General features: G+C 50.2%; 1 protein-coding gene across 1 annotated transcript in view; it reads right to left on the reverse strand.

Annotated features, from left to right (window-relative positions):
- SLC6A11 (solute carrier family 6 member 11) overlaps positions 1 to 24,943 on the reverse strand; it is a 121,968-nt gene that overhangs the window by 26,157 nt on the left and 70,868 nt on the right. The window contains exon 7 of the mRNA XM_023619970.2: positions 4,565 to 4,668. Within this exon, the coding sequence (XP_023475738.1) occupies positions 4,565 to 4,668 (104 nt within the window). The remainder of the gene's footprint in view (positions 1 to 4,564; positions 4,669 to 24,943) is intronic.

Consider the following 24,943-nt stretch of genomic DNA (forward strand, 5'->3'; position numbering starts at 1 on the left):
CCCACTGCGCTGGCCCCTTGCCGCTTCCAGCAGTAAGAACCTCCTCATGTCGTGTTCCACCAAAACCCGCCTCCTCGGCTAAGCGTCGGCTCTCCCCTCCCCAACAGCCTGGAGCGCCTCTAGGCTGGGGAGATCTGAAGGCCGGGCCCTCTATCCCCTGGAGTTTTTGTTCTCTCAGTTAAACGTCTCCCTTACCAGTTCCCCACCCCCGTGCTCCTGATCTGTCATACCCTTCGGCTTGCCTGCCCTCTTCAAATGTCACATCCAGGGCTGAGCACTAAACTCAACAACAGAGTAGGACTCTCACCTCCTCTTCTCCTGACACCGTACTTTTTATAAGGCAACCAAAGGTACACTAATGTTCATGACTGTAACACCAGTGTGTTGCAACGACCCTGGGAATCAAGGGCACAGTGGAGAGAGCATTAGACTGGGGTCAGGAGCCTGGCGTTCCAATTCCCCCTGCAGTTTCTTTTCTCTGGGCCTGATCTTACCAGCCATACCATAAGGTGCTTGGAGAACAGGGTCTCTTGGGCCTTGCGATAGATTAATCATCTTCCAGCAAGTCATCACTGCCCCTACCTTCTTCCTTGCGGTGGATATATCTCCCCGCCCCACTGCACCTTGCAGCCAAGCCCACCTAACCCACAGCTTGAAGGTAAGCGTCCGGGGCTGACCAGCAGGCTGGTGAGCAATGAAAACAAACACCTGTGGTGTAAGTCACTGAGCTCTGGGTTCGCTTGTTATGCAGCATTATTGTGGAAGCGAGTGCCTGACACAGGTCCCTTGGAAGAATTCTTCCGGCACTAGACATAGGCTGGGCTGGTGGGTCTGAGGACTTTATCTGCAAGCCTGATTTATCTTCTCTCAAGGGAAGCTGAGCTCCGCCCAGGTAAGGTCAGAGTCCCTCCTAAGGCTGGGATAAATCTGCTCTTCGTGCCCGTGTCCTGACCCTGACACCAGACAGTGGGAAACAGGGCGACACTGGGGGAAAGCGTTTTCTCCACATCCTCTACATTCTGGAATTCTCCTGTAACACTTGGACCTGCAATGCGCCAGAGTTCTTCAACTGAATCCCGAGCCCCAGGTAGGATAGTCACCCACGCAAGGTCTCAGTCACCTGCTGGTGAAGTTGGGGTGTGCATCCATTTATCTCACACACCACAGCCCATGCTGTCTCCAGGAGTTACACAGAAGCGATGCTCCCTAAGAATCAAGACTTCCAAATCCTGACTTGTGGACCGTTATCTCTGGGCATCCACGTAGTTGTTGAAAAGCAAATGTCCCTTATTGCAAAGTCCCCATCTTCTCCCCAGAGGCCTCTCAAGTGATTTCCTCTCACCGCGGAGAGACAGAGAGGCTCCGGGTGGACCTGCACCCCTTCCAGCCCTGTGCCCTGCGCCCCCGCCCTCACCTCAAGCAGACAGAGCTCAGCCGCCTGTGTTCCGAAGTGAGGATTTTCCCCGCCTGGTGTGCTCCATCTCCAGCCCTCTAATTCCCTCCCTACCGGAACCTTCCGGGTGAAAGGCTTATGTAACAAGTGCTTTGAAGTGGGCAGGAGCTGAGCTGGGCTTTGAAGACCTCCAGAAGCTATTATACCATCAGAAGAGAGGGTATTAATTTTCTCCCTCGGAGTTAGGAAGACCTGCTCATGGAACAGTTTGGAAACGGAAATAAAACGAGCCTTTGGGTTTTACCATGTCACCCAGGGGATTTGTTTTTTTCCGCTGACAGGAGGGGAAAGAACCCTGCTTGTTGGATGGGAAAGCAGAAGGGATCCACAGCAGCCAGCTTACTTCACCCACGTGCTGAGTGGGGAAGAAAGTTGCCACTGACCTGAAACACAGCCAGACGACAGGCCAGACCTGGCCAGATCCTCTTCAACCGCAGGAGCTGGGAAAGGACTGGCCATGCCTGGCAGGGAGGGATAGGGGCCAGAAAGGCCCAGGTTCCAAGCCTCACTCCATCACTGGCACCGTGAACGCAAGCAAGTGCCATCCCCTTGGGCCTCAGTTTCCTCGTCTGTGTAATGGTGTGGCTCCTTCCTTGTTTCCCTACATGTCAGGCAGCACTATTCCGGGCTCGAAGGATGGCGGCAAAAAAGAAGACTGAGCCCGTGTCCTCATGGAGCTGACAGACCAGCTGGAGGTGATGGACAGTGATCAAGAGATCTTGCAGTGCCCAGCACAGAGGGCCCCGTGCTGCCGCTGGCTGCTGATGTGCCGACAGCTGGATGCAGACAGCATGGCTCTCCAGCATCGGAGTGGGGCACACTCACCGGGACCAGAGGGCTGCTGTGCCGCTCTCCCGTCCCAGCGCCTTGCTCCTCCTGGCCACAGCTACCGTTCTGTACGGCGGCTGACGGTGCTCACCCCCAGACCCACCTCCGTGTGAAGGCCTTGAAGGCCAGAAGCATCTTGTGGACAACCTGGTCTGACCTTCACCTCCCCAGCATCCCTCTGTCCAGCCATAGCCAAGTGCCTCTCCGCCCAAAGGCCCCCAGGAACAACAGAACTCCTTGCCTAATGGCACATCGGATTCCACAATGGCTTTTCCTTCAGCATGCTGGACCTGCCCACTTTCACTGCCTCAGTTTCCCCAAGTTACAATCTCTACAGACTGGAGCTGTGCCCTTGCTGTGTATCTCCCAAGATGCTGATTCCGGTGTCTTACACTTTAGACACACAAAGCACATGGATGCCCTAACAAATGGGTTAGTAAAGTGACCACAAAGCTGGCTTTCAGGGGGGATCCTGAGGTGGAGACCAGGAGCCCTCGGTCAGAGTCTAGTGAGGGACGACCTCCTCGAACCTCAGTGTCCCCATCTCGAAGATGAAGATAATGTGGGAGGGACTTTATCCTTGACGAAACTTCTTTGAAATGATGATGCCACTTGAGCCACACAACAACCAAGCCAGGTGGTCGTCAGGCCCGAGTTCCCATGCTGCCTGCGGGATGGGACAGGCCCTCAAGCTACCTCTCCGACATCGAACAGGGTTCGTTTTTAGACCACTGCCCATTTGCTAGTTGAGGAAAATGTGCTCATCATTTTAAGAGCGTGTTGTTCATTTCTCTATTGGTGTTTTAGTGTTAGTCGTATCGATCTGCTTGTTTTCTTTACGTATTAGGGAGACAAACCCTTTGAGGGTCATATTATATGGTGGTATGCTCTTTGCTTTTGCAGTTGATTTTCACAGTGTTTTATATGGAGATATAATACAGAAGGGTATGTAGATAATATTTGTATTAACTTGATTTTTTTTTAATTATAAGAGCAATATGTACTCAAGAGTGAAAACAAAACATTTAAATTGTATAAAACAAAACAAAACATTTAAACTCTTCAGGGAGGTACTGTGGGAAGAAGCCCCCCTCCATCTCTGACTTCCCCATCCCACTCTCCAGGGGGGCGATTTTTAACAGTTTCCTGTGTTTCCTTCCAGAAATTTGATAAGTTCTAGATTTTTATGTGGACCAATCTGTCACTTTCTTCCCTTTTGATTTCTTTAATTATTTCGATGTTTTCTATATCCTTTCCCATTCTGAAAACAATAGTTTATTCCTAGTTTTAGGATGGTTTCCTTTTAAAAAATTCTTAACTCTCTGATCAATCTGACACTTGTTATGGTGCGCAGGGAACGAGGTACGAGCAGCTACCCTGAGGATTCCCCCCAAATACTTATCCTCTCTCAGAATCATTCGCTGAAAACCCTTCCTTTTTCAACTCATCTGTGCTGGGGGACGGCCTCACTGCCGTGATTCCTCGTTTATACCCGAACAAGGAGCTCTTGGACGGTAAGGAGGAGGTGTGCTGTCCAGCTCTCCCTGCATGGTCACCTCTCGTGAGCAGGCCCCGAGTTCAGGGCTGCCGAGACCTCAGCACACAGACAATCTTAGAGGCCAGGGTGCAAATTCCACTGTCACCATACGCTGCTGGGTGACCCGGGACAAGTCCCTGGCCCTCTGCGGTCTCAGCCTCACAGGAGAACTCAGGCTGCGGGCTTGAGAGACCAGGCAGCCTCAGGCTCACTATCCATGTGAGCCCCATCGCAGCGCTGGGTGCAGCCAGCTGCACGAGGCCGGGGAGGGAGGCCTGTCAGGTCGAGGGGCAGGACAGGGCACCAGCCACCCCAGCTGGGGCAGGAGAGGACCCTAGAGTCAAGTGAAAAGGGCGAGGAAGCAGGTTTCTGAACAGAAGGCAGAGAAACCAGACCCTTGGTGTCAAGACCTGGGTTCAAGTCCTGGCTTTGTCACTTACTAGCTGTGTGACCCCGGGCAAGTCAGTTATGCAGGCTGGGATAAATCTTTGCTGGTTGGGGGATCAGAGGTCTAGATAAGGTTTCAGGAGTGGATCTGCTTTGCAGCCTGGAATGCACTCTGCTCACATCTGCTGTCCTCTCTCCTCTGGGGGCCCACTCTGACCCTGGGGCAGGGCGAGGCTGAGCAACAGCCTGTCCGTCTCCCCCTGGCCCTGAAAGGTGGGAGGACGGACATGAACTGGCCTGGCAGCATGGAGGGTCGTGGGGCGTGGGGGAGAGCTGGCAGGGCCCGGGGAAATGCTCACCTGTAGCAGTTGTTGTTATAATTGTTATAACTTCCCAGAGCAGTCAGACAACCCAGGCAGATGGCATAGGAGAAAAAGATCTGTGTTCCAGCATCTACCCAGACCTGCGGGAAGGCACAAAGAAGTCGGCACAGAGAGAAGAGGTGAGATGAGCGGCGGCCCTGTTCTCTGAAATCTCCCACCCACACCCGGCCCTCCAAAAAGCCTGACAGAGGGATACTCAACTTCCTAACCTGCTCAGCAACGTGTGTTTTACGAATTCTATTCTTGGGGAACACTTGATTAAATATAAATGTCCTCAATTAATTCCAGAGTTTTCCAGAGGTTATGGAAAATAATTCACTGAATAGCAAGAATTTGAGTGTTTAGGATGCTGCTCCAGCTGTGTGATCTTGGAGAAGTTACTTAACCTCTCTGCGGCTTAGTCTCCTCATCTGCAAAGTGGGGAATGAACGCCCCTCTCAAGACTGTTGAGAGGATTCATGCAACAAGGACTGTGAGCCCCTGGGACCCAGCATGATCTCATAGGGTAGATCACGTCTAAGCCAAACGAGTGATTTTCCTTCTTTGGGATGAGAGCACTACAAGAAAACCCCCACAGGATTCCACAGGAGAAAGCACTTGCGTACCTGACCTGAGCGCAAGAGGCGGCTGGGCAGGGTCAGGAGGGGACGGGAGGGGACAGGAGGGGTGGGAAGAGCCCACATCCTCCATTCCGTCCCCAAGAGGAGCATTTTCGGCTTCCTCTGTGGGACCCACGGAAACTCCTTCCTTAGTCTCCAAGCGCCTCTCTGGCAACATCACCATGGACGGCACAGCACGCCCAACAGGGATGATGGCGTCTTCTCCAGCACTTCCCCCAGGCCCCGTTTGTGCCCAGCCCCTGGATGCCACCAGGGAAAACCCAGGGCTCCAACCCCCATGCGGCTGAGGAGACTCCTGCTGGAGAGTCAAGTACCATCCAGAGAACAGGGCTTTGCACCAAATACAAGTACTGGCCAACATTTATTGAGCACTTACTGTGTTCCAGGCACTAGGGCTATGCCCCACGTGCACTGCCATACCTGAATAGTCACAGCAACCCTATGCGGCAGGTGCAACTATTAGCCCCTTTTACAGCTGAGGAAACTGAGGAACAGAGAGGTTGAGTAATTTGCTCAAGACCACACAGCTGGGAAGTGGCAGATGCAAGGCCATGGAGGGTCGTCTCTGGAGATGTATGCTTCCCCAATCCCAGGATTTGAGAAGTCCTCCGATGTGACCTCCACCAACACAAGACTCTCTTCTGAGTACTCCTGAGAGAACAGTCTCCACCTGATTACCACCAGTGACGGGGAACTCACTCTCTCCTGACACAGCCCCTTCTTCTTCAGAGTTCTGACCATCAGAACATTTCTTAAAAGCAGAGGAAATCTCCGTTTCTGTGTTCCTAGTTCTGGGGCCACCCAGACCTCCTCTCTCCTCCACATGGTAGAGATTTAGAAATCTTTAGAGATTTGAAGAAAGCACCAGTGCCCCCTGGGCCCCAGAACGCTCCCTTTTCCAGGCAAAATTTCTGTCTTTCCTCTTTCTTGGGGATTTGATTACACAATACAGGTAGGTCACTCTACCCTGGATTTGCTCAAGTTTGCTAAGCCACTCAATAAATGCTTATTAAAACTGAAGATTATGCTGCCTCCCGACCTAAGAAATGAAGACACTTTTTTCCTCTAACTTAGGGTCACTGGGTTTAGTGTCCTGGAGCCAAATTGGGAATCAGAGGTGGCGCTTTCATGGGAGGGCGGGGGTTGCCAGCGGATCAGGGTGGGCTGAGACATGGGAGGAGGAAATGGAAAGAGGGAATATAAAATATCTTTTTCACTAGAGGGGAGTTGGGAAATGGGGTGGTAGAGAAAGGGCAAATACAATTTAGGGAGGATTTTTAAAAAGCTGGCAGAAACTTGGGGATGCTTCAATGCTGACAGGAAGGGTCCAGTGCAGAAAAAAGCCCTGAAGATTCAGGAGAGAAATGGATGTGTTTTAAATTCTTCCTTCTCTCCCTGAGTTTCCCCACGTGCTACCTCAGTGGATTCCCTGTCCTACTCGGTCAGGCCAGTAAACCACACAGAGAAGCAGAAACAGTACCGCTGCTGACCCAGGAGACAAAACCAGAGCACAGCAGCAGCGTAGCGGGATGCTCAGCGCTCAACCAAGCGCTGCTGCTCGAGCCTCTCGCACGTGGTTTTAACGCCTCTGCCAACCGAGTGTCCCTCTTCCCAGACCTCCACTGTCCTCTGGCTGAGTGCACAGGCCAGAGCGAGAGAAGCACCCAGACTTGTGGGAAAACCGGCTCCTCTATCGCAATTGGGCCCCGTGGCGAGTGCCCTGCCCCCAAAACATGGCAAATAAACTCTGTGAGTTTGAAAATATCAAAGAGAGCTTTCCATCCACACGGCCCAAAGACGGACCCCCAAATCATGATTTTACTCGCAGGGAATTTTTCTGCAGTTTACTCAGTGAGCACGTCAGTGCGAAAACGGACGTCTGCTGGTTTTGCCCCTCTGGCCTCCATCTCCCCTTCTCTGATAACAGCACCCCAACTTTCCTTTGGGAAACCACCTCCTCCCCACTCAGAGGTAAGGTCACCGGTGGTCACATGACACAGGCCTGGCCAATCAAAGCGTCTCTCTCGGCCTCAGTGACTGGCTCAGGAATGAGCATGTGACATAAGCCGAGCTGATGGAACTCAATCCTGGGACTGTCAGCGGTGCCGCTGCAAATGGGACACGTTCTTTTCTCCTGGAGATGTTAGCTTGTAACTGCTGGGGGTCATGGCTGACCTTGAGCAAAGAGCCTGTCTGAGAATAATGCCCACGCAGAGGAAAGCAGAGTCTAGAGCAAAAAAAGACTGATAGTGGTGACACGACTTGAGTCCCTGGACCAGTTATACCTGAAATGAAACCTACCCTGGGACATTTCCATTGCAGAGGCCTATAAATGTCTCTTTTTCTTAAGTCAATTTGAATGGGATTGCTGTCACTTCAAATGGAAAGAATTCTGACTAATAGCAACATTAAGCTCTTAAAAAACCCAGGGACTGTAAGCCAAAATCCTTCAATTGACCCTGAATTACCAAAGAACCAACACTTATTGAGTGCCTTCTGTATGTAGAACCCTGTGCCAGACTCTGAAAGAGGTACTGTACATTACATAGAGCACTCCATCTCCATCTGTAGGTGAGATAAGATGAAATGTTCAAAGAACAAGGTACCCCGCACCTAGGACAGGTGGATGAGGGGGAAGATTAACATGTGCTAGGACAATCAGAGAAGGCTGCCTGGAGGAGGCACACCTTTAAAGACTGGAGAAGCAAGGAGAGAGGACATGTTGGGTGTGGAGGTACATGTGACAGAGGGATGTGTTCTCAGATGATTTTCCCTCCTACTCCCCTATCTCTATGTTGAAAAGCCTGTTGTTTTTATTCTGATGGTTATCATTAAATCGACATCTTCATAAAATAAGCTTGGCCTTCCCCATTTTTGACAATGTTTGTTGGTTCCCAACTATGAGGAATATTGAAATAAGCCAAGAGCCTCTATTTCTCTTCCTTCCCTTTCCTCTAGCACCTAATTTGAAGAAATATCCATTAGTAAAGGCAACGTACAAATTTATTCCACTTTTAATGTACACACTCCCTTCTCTTCCAATTTTTAATACCTGCACTGTATCTGCATTATCAGAACATACAACCGTTACATACTATATTATCTCCTTTATAGCCATTATTCTGTGTGAGTTCTACAGGTGACTATAAATTTAATGCCCACCTTCACCCCTTATGTTAATACCTCTCCTGTCAATTTGGTTGCCTGTGGCTGGTGCTCTAATAAATTGCTCTAGAAAGGCTTATGGGAAATAACATTTCCTGGGTTCTCGCATGTTCATACTAGTTGACCTGTGACCTTTGTACTTGAAAGTCAGTTTGGCTGTAGATAAAATCCTTGGTTCTCTTTTTCTTTTCCTGAGTATCTTGAATATGTTGTGTAGTTGTCTCCTGGCACAAAGGGCTGCTGTAGAAAAGTCTGATGCCACTCTCATTTGTTTCCCCTTAAAAAGCACTTGCCTTTTTTTGGTCTGAATGACCAACAGGTTTTTTTCCTTTCTCTCTGAAGCCCAATAATTTTTATTAGAATATGTCTTAATGTTGATTATTCTGGGTTGTGGTGTACTTCTTCAAGATGTAAATTCAAGTCTTGTCTTTTATTGCAGGTGAAAAATCCCTGAACTATTGTTTTTAGTATTTGCTCACCTCCATTGCTCTGGGTTTCGTCTTTGGGGACTCGTTTGTATGTCGGGTGTTCTTTGTCTATCTTTTATACCTCTCACTTTTTCTTGCATTCTTTAAAAAGATCGCTTTCTTCATTTCTGACTTATTTTTTATTTTCCTGCTTTACAACCTCTATTTACCTTATGATATTATCCATGGTGTCTATTCACCCCTTTATCCTTCTATTTAGTTATTTCTCCTGAAATATGTTTTTCCTTTTGTAAGCTGTCCTTCCTGTCAGCTCTCTTTTCAAATCTTCTTTCCATCTAACAATTTCACGCATACTATTGTTTCATAGCATCTCATGTTTTCTTAATTTCTTTTAGCTTGTTTTGAAATATTAAGTTTCAGTGTTTGGATGCTTTGTGGGTCTTTGTGGAACGCATTACCTATAGGAATATTATTCTGTTTATAATTCTTTTTCTTATAATAGCTTTGTATGAGATGTGACCATAATCCTTTTCTGTTGCTCATGTGTAGGGGAGAGGAATTTCCTTGTACTCTTAGCAGGGGGTCTTCTCACGTAGGGGAATGGGGGTGATCCAGGGTCCATTTTCCAACCTCACAGTTCCAGGGTTGCTTCTTCTGTTATTACCAAAAAGTCTTTAAAACCATGGCCATGCAGCCAGTACTTTCTGAAGGTACTGTTCTCTGTTCCCTCCCTCTGCTCTTACTCAGAATTTCTCTTTTTGTTTCCTCTAGTGTCTCTGTCCTGCTCAATCTGGATTCTGCTTCCAGTGGTTCCTCCTCCGCGTGGGGTTCTCTCTGACTGCGGAGCCCCAGCTGGTCAGTCCCTGGAGTTCCCAGGGCCCAGACCCCTGCCCGAGCTTCCTGCGGTCCTCCCACCTCACCTGTGACTTGCCGCCTGCACATATGCCTCCCTCTTTTGGCTCATGTTCTCAGATGGCTCCACCAAGCTTCTCTTCCCAGAGTCCCCTTCTTCTACGGCTGAGCACATGTTGGAGATTTCGGGGTTTCTTGGGTCTCAGCCTTCTGAATTCCCTTTGCCTTCATCTTCATCTTCATCTCATCCCACAGAGTTGACACCATGCAGATGTGACTGCTGTTGGTGTTTGGGCCCCCTGTTCACATTTCGTGGTTCATGGAGTCACCTAGTTATGCAGATGGTGCTATCAATAGGTTTTTTGGTTTGCTATCCTAGTTTCTCTGTTTGGGTGAAGAGATTCTGGGAAATTTAAAAAAAATTTTTTTCTGTTGCCATCTTCTCTCTTTGGTTTTCAAAAAAGCTTTAGAGGGCAGATTAAGCAAGACTGGTCTCACTTGGAGGTGGCAGAATGCCCAGAGTTGAGTAATTTGGTGGATGGGGGTACAACATTAGAGGACGAGCCAGTTTTTTAAAGCGAGTTTGGAGGTATAAAGTGGGGAAATGGGTAAGTACAGTTCTGGACAAGACAAATTTGACACATTGAATGAGATGTGCAGGACCCAGGTAGAAAGTCTAGGCCTAAATATCACAGTCTGGACTGGAGACACAGGCTTGGAAGTCATCAGAACTTGGGCAGGAACTTAACATTTCTCCATGATTCCAGATCCAAAACTTTCTACATTGGCATTTTCTATTTCCCACGTTTGGAAAACCCACATTGATATCAACTCTTCTGCTGAGACACATGTTCACTGGGCATGCAATGCCTGAGAACTTTCAGGATTAGATTTCTTGAAAAAGTCTCACAAAGAAGGATGATATGTCTTTACAGGGAGTCTGCATCATCAGACTCCTGAACAGATGGGCATAGCTGATGCGTGTCTATGTTTTCAAACATATGCCTATGGTTGCAAAAATGCAACAGGGCCCCAATTGTCAGCCTTCATCCTCAGTCTGGGAAAGAATAAATTACTCATAAGGAAGCCACTATATTTGTTAAGATAATTACTGATAGGCTATGTTGGATTAAACAGTAAACCCCCAAATCTCAATGACTTAGCACAACAGAAGTTTATTTCTTGCCCATAGAAAGCCAGATGCAGATTGTGAAGGGGCTCTCTCCCACCCGATGACTTAGTGATACAAGCCTTCCCATCTTATTAAGATATTTCCATGTCAACACAGCCTCTGAGGTGGAGGAATAGAGAACTGGAGGTTAGCTTGGGAAATTTTTAAGAGCCAGGTCTGGGAGTTGGTGTTGATGGTATCACTGACCAGAACCAAGTCACGTGGTCCCAACCTAAAGGCAAGGGAATCTGGGAAATGTAGTCTTCCCGTTTACCCAGGAAGAGAAAGAAAGAAATAGTTGGTGGACACACAGCATTATCTCTCTTAGAGGCATTATCCCAAGTCTACGGTTACTTCTTTCTTTCAACAACGAATTCTACAAACAAGATCAAACAAGATCATGGTGGCCACTGGAATGATTTGACAAAAGGGGCAAAGAGAGGTTAATAAAACAGGCTAAGAGAACATTCATGAACCCTTCTACCAGTTTGCTGATGCCTCAAGAAGTGGGAAACTGGAGTCAACATCTGTTGAAAACCTACTGCGTGCTTGAGGCTTTCATGGACCCCATCGCGTAATTTACATCATCATCTCCCTAGGTAAGTATTGTCATCTCCACTTTTGTAGAAGAGGAAATGGATCCATAAAACGTCAAACAGCTAATAAGAGAGAGAGTCAGGTTCGAACCCAAGGCGTTCTGGCTCCACGTTTTACAGAGGAAAGCTGGGGCCTCCTGGGGTGCTGAGCAGGCCTGGAGTCTTGGCCGGGATTTACACGGCTCTGTGGCTGTCAAGTCAAACAAAACAAAGGCAACCCCACCTCAGTGAAAGGAAGACCAGGCAACTGAGCCCCACTGACCAGCATCTCCCAGGATGCCGCAAAGGGGGCAGCTCAGCGGAGAAAGGCCTTCCTATTTCTCAAGATGATTTGAAGAGAAAATAGTCTGCACAAAACAAACCCTAAGGAAGCTGGGTCAATAGCTGAGGAGCGGATACTCCCCATGTTCTGCAGCAATGAATGGGGGGCGTTCTGGCAGTGCAGCCGGGGGCGGTCCACATTCAGAAGTCTGGGGGACAGATTTGCATGGGAACGGGAGCAGAGCCCCTTCGGAAGAGAGGTGGTCCCGCCCTCTGGCTCTGGGGTAAGCTCCCTCTCTCAGGGCAGCTGGTTCCAATAAGCCCCAGTCCACAGTAGGTGCAGAAAGCAATGGCACTGGTATAACCAGCCTGCCCAACGAGACCCTCAGGGCCTAGCATAGGGAGGCACAGAGTAGGTCCTCAGTGATCTCAGCTCGGAGAAACAAGGAAGGATGGAGGGACAAGGACAAATTCTTCCCTTCCCACATTCAGAAGTTATATTTGTCATGATGGATCCTCAGTATGTGCTGCCCCACGTGAACCGCACTTTACAGTTTATAAGGCATCTTCTTATATCCTGTGACCTGCACACTGCCCTGGGGTGGGCACCACTGTCCCAAGGTTAGCGGGAAACACTCTTGCCCTTTCTTCACATTCCCCCTTGACCAAGTAAGTAGGATGTCTAATCTCCTACAAGTCTGGGGAGAAAGCTCCACATCATCTTCTTACCTCCTGGAGAGAAGTGACATATCTGACCGGGAGTCGGGGAGAGGTCCACTGTGCATGTGCGACTAGCGCCTCCCTCTTTCTCCCTCACACACTAAAGATCAAACAAGATAATGTGTGTAAAACAAATACTCCGCACGGTGCCCAGCTCTTGGGGAGCACGGAGGACGTGCTCAGACCCCAGCCTGAGCGCCAGCCCACAGCGGGGGCCTAGTCAACGTTGCTTCCTCCCGAGGATATGCCAGTCTTCAAGGACCTGGAGGAAAAGGCCTCTTCCTTTTCCCCACAATAAACATGCAGTAGTGTCCGCTGTGTGCCAGGCACAGTTCCAGGAGCGCCAGCCCCCAGGAAGCTTACGTTCTAGAGGAGAGACAGACCGTACACACAGGCAGAGACCTGGGGGAGAGCAGTGAGGAGGACCAGGGGAGGCGAGGTCCCCACTCTGTGCAGGTGCCGCTGCCATCTGGGGAGTGAGGGGAACTGGAGGTGCAGGAGCAATCTACTAGGGCAGTGAAGGCACTGGGGGCTACAGAGAGGAGCGCCCCGGCATCATGCTTTGAACAGAGCCAAGGGCAGCGTGCCTGCCGGTCACTGACACCAGTGCCAGCAGGTGGGCCCGGTACGTCCACCCTGTGTCCTGGAGTTGGTGCTGTTCGCTGCACTGACGCTTAGAGGTCTGTGACACACGCAGCATTAACCCATCCTGCCTCGAAAGCACCAGGAGGAGGAGGCAGTAGGTGATGTTGGTGATGCTGACAACCACAGCGGCACCTGCTTACCTTTGTCAGCACCTACGACGTCCCAGCGCTGTTCTAAGCACTTTACAGGTATTAGACTCACTGTTTACAAGTATTGGACTCAGTGGGTGCTACTCTTATTGCCTTTTTATAGATGAAAAAACTAACAGGTGACGTCACTAGTCCATTTAGCTCTGGCGAGATGTACACACTGACCACTGTGTGAGCAATCCCCTTCGGCTTAGGGACAAGTGAACCTCCCAAAGTGCCCTCAGGAGCCTGGCCTGCCTTTGGGAGAAGTGAAGCACCATGCAAAGGGGGACTAAATTAAATGAGATGGTTTTGTCAGGTGCCTGGTTCCGAGCGTTACTAGGGCTTAATGGAAACGGCATGAGGTTCGGGGTCAGGCAGACCCAGGGTGGAGCCCTGCTCTTCCACTTACCTGCTGTGGAACCCTGGGAAAGTTACTTCACCTCTCTGAGCCTCAACTTGCTTGTCAGTGAAAGCAAGATACAGTGAATATAAAGTCCGCAGTGGGGTACCTGGAACAATGGCTAACGCTTCTCAGCTACACTATAAAACCGAGCCCCTCGTCTTTTCCACCATCCAGCCCCCTCCCCACCAGATGCAGATTTCAGAGCAGCACGGCCTGCAGCAGCCCGTCACTAACACAGATGTGCCTGACCTCAGGGCCGAGAGCAAGGGTAACAGTGAGGGGCCGGAGCAGCCTCGAGCCCACTGCCATCCCAGTGCCGGCCAGGAAGACACGTGGAAACCGCCAGACCCAACAGCACATGTGGCATTTGTCCGTTGGATCCAAGAAGCCAGGACATGGCTGGGTGGCCCTCCTGGGGCTCACGACCTACAGCCTCTTCTCTCTTTAACATTCTCTTTTCAAATAGCCACACACAGACACACAAACACACACACAACACAACTTTTGTTAGCAGAGCCTTTGACTGAGGCAAAAACATAACTTATATGGCCTGGCAGAAAATGGCTGAATTAAGCTCTTTCTTTTCGCCTTTTATATTGGTAAAGATTCTCAAAAGATTAAAAGTGGGTTAGGAGAATAATACAACAGCTGTGTTTCCAGTGTGTACCTGACAACGGCTTTTGTAGAAGTGAATAATTACATGAAAATCACTTCCTTCCCACCCCTTTCTCAGCCGCTCGGGTTGCTAGGCGCGCTCTCTCCTGCGTTCGGCTAATGCCACATACAGAAGCTGATGAACACAGTATGGCCATTATGAGGGAAGGCAGGCTGGAGGGAGGAGGACTCAAACGCTCCCTCCCTGGTGGACTCAGCGCGGGGAGAGGGCTGGACTCTGGACATATTTAAATGCTAATGTGCTGGGCAGGCGGGCAGGGCCAGCGGGAGCCGTGGTGGGAAGGGGCAGAAGCTGTTGGCCTGGAAGCCCCACTGGAAACATGTTCTGCGGCCTCTGGCTGCGGCGCCGGGCCCTTCCCTGGGCAGCCAGCCCTGGGGGCCAACTTGGGCCCTGCCAGACACCCTGCCAGTGAAGTGTCAGCAGGCTGAAGAGTTGCACCGCAGGCGGCGAGGAGCTGTTCAGTTCTGCGGGGGTGGCCTGGGTGTGTAGGCTGACCCTGGTGGCCCCTTTGTGTGGAGCAGGGAGCAAGGTCACTGCAGCTGGGCCTTTGCCCGGAGGCTCGACAGCCGTGTCCTGGTCACAGATTGCAGAAGGAGTGGACGGGCGGTCACTGGCACTGGGGCGATGGAACAACCTCCATCCCTCATGTGGTAGAATCCTGGGGGCTGCGCACGCCTCTCCTTAATCCATGGCATGAGACAATTGAGCCCGTTTACCAAAGGGCTAAACAGGAGGCTGGGAGCGATGGATGGCACGGGCAAGGCCTGAGCTTCTCCCAGGACTGTCCACGCACCTTCAGGGGGCTATGCTTTAGGCCAAGGTCTTCCCCCATCAGTGTTCCTCTAAGGGGATGCCATTGGCATGTCGGGCAGGACAATTCCTTGTGCAGGACTGTCTTGTTCACTGCAGGAGGTTTAGCATCACTGGCTCCCACTCTCTAAATGCTAGAGGTGGCCCCAGTCATCATGGAAACAAGAATTATGCCCCCACGTGTTTCTAAGTGACCCCAGGCAGTGGTCCTACCTAGGTCTGGTTGAGAACCGTCGAGGCAGGAAAAGTCTGAGCTGGCATCAGTGGTGGGGCTGCAGAACCCAAATCCCATCACAGGGGAGCACAGGGTCAGGGTCTTCTGGGCCAAACCAGACATCAGCTCCCAACCAAGTCCCGAGCTGGCACGTTCTACCGTGTCAGCTGAGCAAGCAGCGGATGAAGCCTCATCGTCTCCCACCATAACCACTTCTCTCCTCTAACAGCCATGGAGCTGGTGCCAGGCCGAGAGCCAGGGAAAGAAAAGGCACACCAGGATGCCCCTCCACGCCCTGGGACAGCCAAGCAGCTGTGTATACTCCAGTCTATAGAAACGACTCCCTTGGGAGGAAAACGAAAAAGGAAACAGCCATGGTTCACGGTTGGTGAAGGCAGCCGCCTCTGCGTCTGCCCAGAGACAAAGAAGTAGATACAGTTAATCAGCCATCAGATTCATTGTTTCTGTCTGTCTCCTCCAGCTGGAACAGAAGCTCCACGAGGGCAGGGAGGCTCATCTGCTTTCTTCACTGATGCGTCCCTGGCACTTTGCACACTGCCTGGCACATGGGAAGCACTCAAAATATCTGCTGAAGACCCACAGCTGCTTAGAGTCTCCAGGACACAGGAAGGGAGAACAGCAAGGCTCATAGAGAGTCCTAGCTGTGAGGTCACGTGGAGAATGTGCTGGACTGAGATGTTCAGGGCACCTGGTTCCAATTCCAGATTGTCCTGAAAGTTTCTGTGTGTTCTCCCTAAAGTTCTTTCTTTTTTTCTGGCCTCAGTTTTCTAGTCTGTAAAATAAGGAAACTGGATTGCAGTGGAGATGACACATAAATGGCATGCACATCCCACCCCAATTTCTTTCAGTGGCAGAAACTGCTAATCAACCCCACTCCCATTCCTTCCAGTGGCAGACAGTGCTAATCAATCCCACTCCCATTCCTTCCAGTGGCAGACAGTGCTAATCAATCCCACTCCCATTCCTTCCAGTGGCAGACAGTGCTAATCAATCCCACTCCCATTCCTTCCAGTGACAGACATTGCTAATCAATCCCGTTCCCATTCCTTCCAGTGGCAGATATTGCTAATCAATTGTACACCCCCCCCCCCCCATTCTTCCCATAGCAGATATTGCTAATCAATCACAACATAATCCAGCTATGGTGGAAGAAGTCCACCATCAGTCAGAGTTGGTAAATGTACTAAAACCAGGTTTTCTAGCCCTGACATCCCAGGCTTATATAGCAAGGATTTGTTTTGGGGTCAGTTGAGGCTCATTTTCTTGGGGTGCTTCAACCTTATAGTCTTGAAAGCCTAGGAAGACTGTGACAATACTGAGTTTAAGCTCCTGCCCCACGCTAGGGACAAACTTCAACTGAAACGCAAGGGGCAGAGTCTTTATAAAGGGAACAAGAGAATGACATCATGCTCATGGAGATACACGTGTTCAATGGCTTTTGGCACTTGTCCTGGCCTGGAAGGAAGTGGCAGCATATTCCAGTGATGCAAATGGTGTCAGCAAAGCCTAGAGGTAGGAAAAGGAAAGGTCTGTGTGAAGGCGCCCAGCAGAAATGCGGATAAGCAGATGACTGAGAGACAGGATGGAACGCGCCTTCCTGGACCCCACGATTCACAGAGCTGGCATTTCATTCATCACTATATGTTCCATGGGAAGCCGCTCAGAGTTTGAGTGGGAAAATGCGTGTGGTAGCCACAGGGAGGATGCAGGAAGATGCTACTTGACTGCATGTGAAATAGGATTCTGACAGTGAAAGGGAAAGCACTCAAATTCCTGCCCAGAGGAGCCTCCCAGAGGGGATCCATGGTGGCTAGAGGGTGGGGACAGTCATCTTCGGCAGGGAAAGAGCTTCTTCCCTGGCTGAGAGCTCCAGCCCTGGGATGAGCGCCCCATTGCTAGAGGCAACCAAATAGTTGGGGATGCAGTGAGGAAATTCTTGCATTGCATTAGAAGTTAGGGCAGAAATCTCTGAGGTTCTCTGCTGCTAAGAAACTTAACAGTCAGTGGGTAAACTCCTGTCTACACCTTCTGAGCATCATATACCTGCCAGGCAGAGAGAATATAGAGGTAATTAAGACCCCCATCTCCTGCTCAGGAGCTTGCCATCTAGCAAGTGTATGAGGGAAAAGGAAGTCAGACAAGCACCCTCCCCGGTCCACAGACTCAGGCAGATCTGGGTGAGAGCCAGCTTTGCTGGGCAACCTGGGGGAACCCACTTCTTTAAGCCTCAGTTTCTTCGTGGGCACAATGGGGATGACAACAGCTCCAAGTGGCCAGCATTGCTCTGGAGACAAAATGAGATATGCGTGTAGAGTGCATGCTAACACCTGGCTCACGTAAATGCTGCATCCAGTGGGAGAGGCCAGGGAGGGGTCATTCTTTTCAGCTTGAGAAAGCATCTTTGAAGGGTCTAGGGGGCTGAGCAGGTGTGCCCCAGGAGGGGAAGTGGAAGAAAAGCCAGCTATTCCAGACTGGCTCAGAGCCCCAGCCTCCTTCCCACTCCAGTGTGAGTGCTCCCACAAGGGGCAGGCAGCCCGCGTGCTCCAGGGCTCCCCGCTCCTCTCCAGGCCCAGCAGACAACCCCAGGGAGCCAGGCTGGGCAGCCTCAGCTGGGACCTCTCCGTCTCCCGGGGGCCATCGCCTCTGGGCAGCATCAGGAGTTAGAATGGAGGGGAGACCCACCACCTCCGCCGGGCTTTCGAGGGGCCGTGCGAGCTGCCCATGTGAGCATCTGCTGGAGGTGTGAAGATGCCCTTTGCTCCCAAAACGAAGGTGAGCGGATTCTCTCCCATCATCTCAGCAGCAGAAAAGCAGGCCCTCACATCCTCACGGACTTCACTTCCGTGCTGGGGGCTCACGAGGCTGGCTGTTTATTTAGCCTTCACAACAACACTCGGAGCTAGGTACCATTATCTCCACTTTACAGATAGGAAACTGAGGCCTGGAGAGGCTACAGAAGCGGCCCTCGATCTCCCTCAAACCCAGATCTGTCTGACCCCAAAGACCACCCTTTAACCCTCCCAGGAGGCGGCCACCATCTCAGCCCAGAGGAGAGCACCCAGGGTAACCACCTGTCTCTGCTCCTCACAGGCCCAATGTCCAAAAGGATGTGGCGCTCGACATGCGAGGTCCTGCCTGCGTGGGCTCACGTCCTGTTCTCCGTCCTCCTCTCGGCATCCTTGCCGGCCTCCACGGTCACACAGCCGCCTTCTCCACACTGCCTCTCCTCTGCCATCTACACAGAGAGGTGGCAACTTCACATGATACCAGATCCTCGTGAATCGGAGTAATGGGGAGCAAGTCCAGAGCACTCAGGGCAGCGGGCAGCAGCAGGGTGGGTGACAGGTGAGCGAACGACCACAGCAGCACGGCAGGCCGCCTTTCACCCACGAGCTTTGACACCGTCTTCTGGACCACAGGACGGTCCTGGAGGGTGAGAACACAGGAGGGATGCCCACCTCACAGGTGGACACACGGGAGACGTGACAGGCTGCCACAACACTCCCTTCCAAATGACGCTCCAGGACTGTGGCCCTGGCTCTGGGCACAGGCACCCTGAGTGAGGGGCTGTCCTCATTCCTCACGCCTCCCTCAGGGACTTTCCCAGGCATCAGCTTGAGTAACAAAATCAAGAACGGTAATTTTAAAAATAAATCAAGACATGAATATGGAAGTGTTCAGGGGTTGAAGTCTGCTGATGTCTGCAACTTCACTTTGAAATATATCCAAAAAATGAAGTGGATGGATTGACAGCGGCTTGGAGAGGTCTGTGATGAAGCAGACACAGCAACATGTCGATGGCAGAATCTGGGTGGTGGGTACGTGGTGCTCCCTGTGAGGGCAGAACCAGAAAGACCACTGAGGGGAAGCTCCCATCCCAGCAGAGGGAACTGGTGGGCTCCTCGAGGAGATGAGCCCTATCTGAAAACAGGGAAGGGACCCACCTCCCAGGGACGCATCAGGGAGAAGATGTATGCTTTGTGACCAGCAACGCATGATCACAGCAGTAGGGTAAACTGAGGAAATCCCTCTCCTACCCAGGGGAGAGTCAGGAGCCAAACCCAGTGTTCAGCCCCCAACCAGAAAACCTGGGAGTTTTCTGGGATTCCACCGTCTCCTCCTGCCATCACCTCGATGATTACACACACTTCTGAATTCCTTATATCATCCCACTGCAATTCACAGCCTTATCTTATCTTTTTTTTTTTTTTTTAAGATTTTATTTTTTTTTTTTCCTTTTTCTCCCCAAAGCCCCCCGGTACATAGTTGTGTATTCTTCGTTGTGGGTCCTTCTAGTTGTGGCATGTGGGACGCTGCCTCAGCGTGGTCTGATGAGCAGTGCCATGTCCGCGCCCAGGATTCGAACTAACGAAACACTGGACCGCCTGCAGTGGAGCGCGCAAACTTAACCACTCGGCCACGGGGCCAGCCCCAGCCTTATCTTATCTTAAACCTCATTTTCAGCCACAGTTCTGTCCTGGATGAGGAGGAACAAGCTTCCAGGGCTCGAGGGAGGAGGAGCGTCGTACAGGAACGGACACATCCCGCAGGCGCCCTCTGCACGGTGTTACGGGTGCATTTTACACTCTGTCTCCGAGGCATTCACATAGAAGCCGCGTCTGCTGTTTATTGTCCTCACCCATCTTTCTTAGAGAACGCTTGCTTTCTTCTCACTTTGTCTTCTCCACTCCGTCGCCTATTTTGAGGTGTCAACAATTATCATGCACCCACAATGCTGGGCAGGAGCACAGCGCTGAGAAGACCACATTTACAGCAGCATTTAGTGAGCGCTTACTGTCTGCCAGGCGACTTGCAGGCCCCCAGGGGAGGGTGGGGTTGGCTGAGATGCTGTCTGCTGTGGAAGGGTAGTCTCAGGTGGGGATCAATGTCATCTGAATTATCACCCCAAGGATGCTGGCCACACGTGTGCCTAGAATGACATTCATCTGACCTTCCCCCACTTACTCTCAAGGCCTTGAGAAATCGTAATGCTGTATCGTCTATAACCTTGGGGCCATGTGGATGACGTATTATATAAAAACACTCACATGGCCACAGATAAATCATCTCATCTCTCTGGGGCTCATTTCCACAAAGGACATTTTAAAGAATAACTCCTGGGCTCTGCCACCTTTTATTAATCAGACACACATAACTGCTAACCGGAACTTCCCGTCAGCACCAAATAGCCCATGGGAATGGGTCATGGGGGGGGGGGGGGGGGAAGAAAAGGGTAATTGATAACGAAAAGATTGAAAACCAGTGATTATACTTGTTGCCCTTATTTTATGGCTGAGGGAACTCTGGCACAAGGAGGGACAATGACTGTTCAAGGTTGGCGAGGGAGCTGGGTTCCCTGATCTGAGCCTGGGAATTTCCCACTATGCAACATTGCCTCCTGGGGGCAGGGGAGGGTGGGAGATGCAGGGATGGAGGCCTTCCCAACACTGCAGGCTGCGCTGTGCCCACTCGCCCAACATTTGGAAGGTCTCTCAGCCTCTAATGGAGGCAGCAGCTCTGTCTGACCTCCTTGTGAACACTGCGCAGGACCGGGCGCCTGCCCTGCAGGGCTCTCCAGAGTGCGACTTGCATATGAGAAGTGAGGGAAGTGGAACAGGAGATTCACACACCAGTGAGCTTTCACAGAGAAGAACATCAAATGTCACAATCGCAGCAAACTAAGACGTCTCAAAGCCCCATCATCTTGCTGCTCACAGACAGAAAAAAATCCTCGCTCTCCTTGCTCCTATCTGTGCTGGGTCAGAAATCATCAGAACGCATTGCATTCACAAAGCACACTTTTTCCTGACCAATGAGGAGTTGCAGGAGGCCGTCACAGCATCTTAATTCTAAGAACTGCATGCACCTCTCCGCAGCCTTTGTGTTCCTCAGAGCTCTGTTGCACATGTCAGCCTGTTTGATACTCTTGCAGTCACTTGAGGTAGAGAAGGTAGGGCTTGTTAAGATGGAAGCTCAGAGAGGTTAGGCGATCTGCCCAAGGTCACAAAGCTAGTGCGTCAGGACCTGATTCCATGTCTAGTGTAATCTCTTGATCTCACAGACGAGAAAACAGGCTCAAAGGGTGGAGAGACGACAGATGTTTCAACTGGAGTTTCTGCATCCTCGTCCAGTGCTTCACCAGCTGTGGCCAGGTCCCCTCTGTGGGACTCAGCTAATCATTCACAGAAGAAGAAAGTGAGCCTGGACCATGACTCTCAAACTTATTAAAATAGCAAATAAATGGGCTCCGTGGGGGCTTTTTGTCAAATATCTTGATGAATATGATTTTACTCCACATGCTAGAAAGAAATTTACTGTCAGAAAATATATTCATGGATAGTATGAAATATGAAATCACCACCACAAACATATGACTCTATGAATAAAACTGTGCTGTTGAATTAAGCATGAATAACTAAGGGCTACTTCCATTAATATTAATTTACTGCTTGAACATTCAGTATGCCACGTTCCAGACCAGCAGATGAAGAGAAGCAAATACTGAGAATTAAACATATTTCAGGAGACAAGGAAGACACATAATTATGGAATAGAATAGGCATTTTAAATTCATAGCTTGGCTTGAAAGGAAGGTAGAAAGTTATACTAGATGCCAGAAATGAGAGAAGTCAAAGCTGAAAGACGAGGAAGAGGAATAGACCCAGCAGCCCATGGGGATATCCAAGCACACAGAAGCCGGAGAAGCTGGGGCTTAGACTCCTTCCCAAGGACAGAGTTACGACCACAGGCCCTGGGTGTGACCAAGAGCTGGGCTTACAGCTAGGAGCTGGAAAGGGACTGCCCTACAGTGCATGAGATATTAGAGTACTCTGCCCCTCAGCCCGGGACTCAACGTGCAAGTGCCAAGTGTGGGTGTGACCACACAGTGCTCCTGCAATGGGGCCACCCAAGTTTAGACAGTACCTTTACAATTACCAACCTAGAATTCCATGCCCAGCTAAACGACCATTCAAGAGTGAGGTGAAATAAGTATCTTTTCAGACACATACAGACTAAGAGAGCTTAGTTCCCACAGGCCCTTGCTGAAAGAACTACTAAAGGATGCACTTCAACAAGAGGGAAATTTAACCCAGTAGAAAGGAGTGAAAATAACAGGGAGCAAAGGAATGGGCAAACACGTTGTAAAATCTGACTAAGTGTCAACTCTAAAAAGCAACAAGGCAGAATTCAAAAAGTGATAGATAACAAGGAAGCGAGGATGATGGGGGAAGTGTGGATTTTGGAGGGAAATTTGTGTCCTGTGGCATTTTACGGTTTACAAAGAGGATGAGGCTAGTTAGACGCTCTGGCTAATGGAGCACCCACATCTTCTGTCTTCCCACTGTGCTTAGGGAAGAGGCTTCCTTCCAAGCCTGGGAGTCTGTGCTGGCACCTGTCACAGCCTCCTTAGCACTTCACGGGGTGGACCTCCAGTTACAGCCCTTTCTGCCCAAGACAACTGTGGCCTCAGTCCTGGCCCTGATTATTCACTGTGCGTTCTTTGAAGGCTTCTGGAAATAACCAGGCCCCTCAGGGATGGAGGAAAGAAACCCACAATGCTGACAGCATATCTTCGGAGTGCCAGGCGTCACTGCTCCATTTCCAAGCGCCTGGTGCAGTTTGAGTTCATTTCCACAGACTCTCCTGCTTCTGGGCCTTTTTCCCTTGAGAGCACTGCTGTCAACAGAATTTTCTGCAATGATGATAAATGTTCTATATCTGCTCTGTCCAATATGGCAGCCCCCAGACACATGTGGCTCTCAGGTGCCTGAAATTTGACTAGTGAAACTGAAGAACTGAACTTTAACTTTTATTTAGTCTCAATTACTTTAAGTTTAAATGTCCAGATAAGGCTTGTGGCTACCGTACTGGACAGTGTAGCTCCACAGGGTGGGCAACCCCAAAGGGATCCATTCCATTCCCAAATGATCCCGAGAGATGGGCTCAGGAACTCCTGGAGCGATCTCCCCCTCCCTCTGCTCTGGAGCTGAGCGAGAGCAAGTGGGCGGCCCCGACACCCAGGAGATCCCTCTTGCTCATCTCACTCAGCCCCAGCACCCCTGCCTCCTCTGACCACAGCCCTCACTGGTGTCTGACAGGCCTCGGGCTGCCCCGAATGCTCTCAGACCAGCGTTCCTCAAACTTCCAGGTTATGCAAACCAGCAGAGGATGCTGCTGAAATCAGACTCTGATGGAGCAGGTTTGGGGTGAGGCCTGAGAGTCTGCATTTCTAACAAGCTCCCAAATAAGGCAGCTGCTGCTGGTGTGGGGGCCATGCTTTGAGTTGTAAGGTTTTGGATAGCTGTCTTGAAAGTCAGTTGGCTCTGTCCATAGGCACAGTGACAGCTAGCATAGCAATAGCTCCCATTAATCTCCGGATCTTCTCTTTTTGCTGTTTCAGTTCTCCATAGGCTTTTAAAAGCACCCTCTGAGGAACAGGATGGGTTAAATCGGTTTACGCTACGCAGCATCACAAAAATGCCTGAAGTTTTGGTCAAGAAAATAAAATTAAAGGCATACGCATGTCTTAAAGAAAATAGCTAACATTGACTGAGCATTTACTGTGTGCTGGACGCAATGCTAGGCACATGATGAACCAGCATCATCTTATGTAATCCTCATAACAACTCCTTTAGAGATGAGGACATCAAGGCACAGAGAGGCTAAGTAATTTGCTCGAGGTTACACAGTAAGCAATGAGCCACGACTTAAATCCAAGCAGTCTGATGGTAACCCCAACATGGTACCTGCAGGAGCTTTGGCTGAAAGCTCAAGAACAGGGATCTCGACTATTGGGAGTGGATGCACTCTTTTTAAGGAAAATATGCTTAATGAAATACCTGCACCCAAATGTCTATAGCAGCTTTATTCACAATGGCCAAATTTGGAAGTACCCAAAATGTCCACCAACGACTGAAAGGATAAACAAGCTGTACATCCAGACAATGAAGGTTATTCCATGATAAAAACGAAGAGCTAGCAAGCCCCCAAAAGACAGGCAGGAGGCTTAAATGCATGTTACTAAGTGAAAGAAGCCAATCTGAAAAGACCACATAATGTATGACATTCTGGAAAAGGCAAGTCTGTGGAGACAGGAAAAGATCAGCAGTTGCCAAGGGGTTGGGGAGGAGGGAGGGCTGAATAGGTGGAGCACGGAGATCTTTAAGGCAGTGAAACTACACTGTAGGATACTGCAACGGTGGAAACATAACATTATGCATTTGTCAAAACCCACAGAACACACAACACACAGAGTGAACCTTAATGTGAACTATGGACTTATTTAGTTAATAATAATGTATCAATACTGCCACATCAATTGTAACAAATGTACCGCACTAAGGTAAGATGTTACTAACAGGGGAAACTGGGGGGCACGGTGAGGAGCTATATGGGGACTCTCTATCTTTTCTGATTAATTTTTCTGTAAAGCTAAAACTGCTTTTAAAAAGGTTATTAATTAGGGGCCGGCCTGGTGGCATAGTGATTAATTCTGCACACTCCACTGAAGCAGCCTGGGGTTCACAGGTTTGGATCCCAGGCGTGGACCTGGCACCACTCATCAAGCCACGCTGTGGCAGCGTCCCACATAAAATGGAGGGAGACTGGCACAGATGTTAGCTCAGCGACAATCTTCCTCAA

Source organism: Equus caballus, chromosome 16, assembly GCF_041296265.1.
Source record: "Equus caballus isolate H_3958 breed thoroughbred chromosome 16, TB-T2T, whole genome shotgun sequence".
NCBI lineage: Eukaryota > Metazoa > Chordata > Mammalia > Perissodactyla > Equidae > Equus > Equus caballus.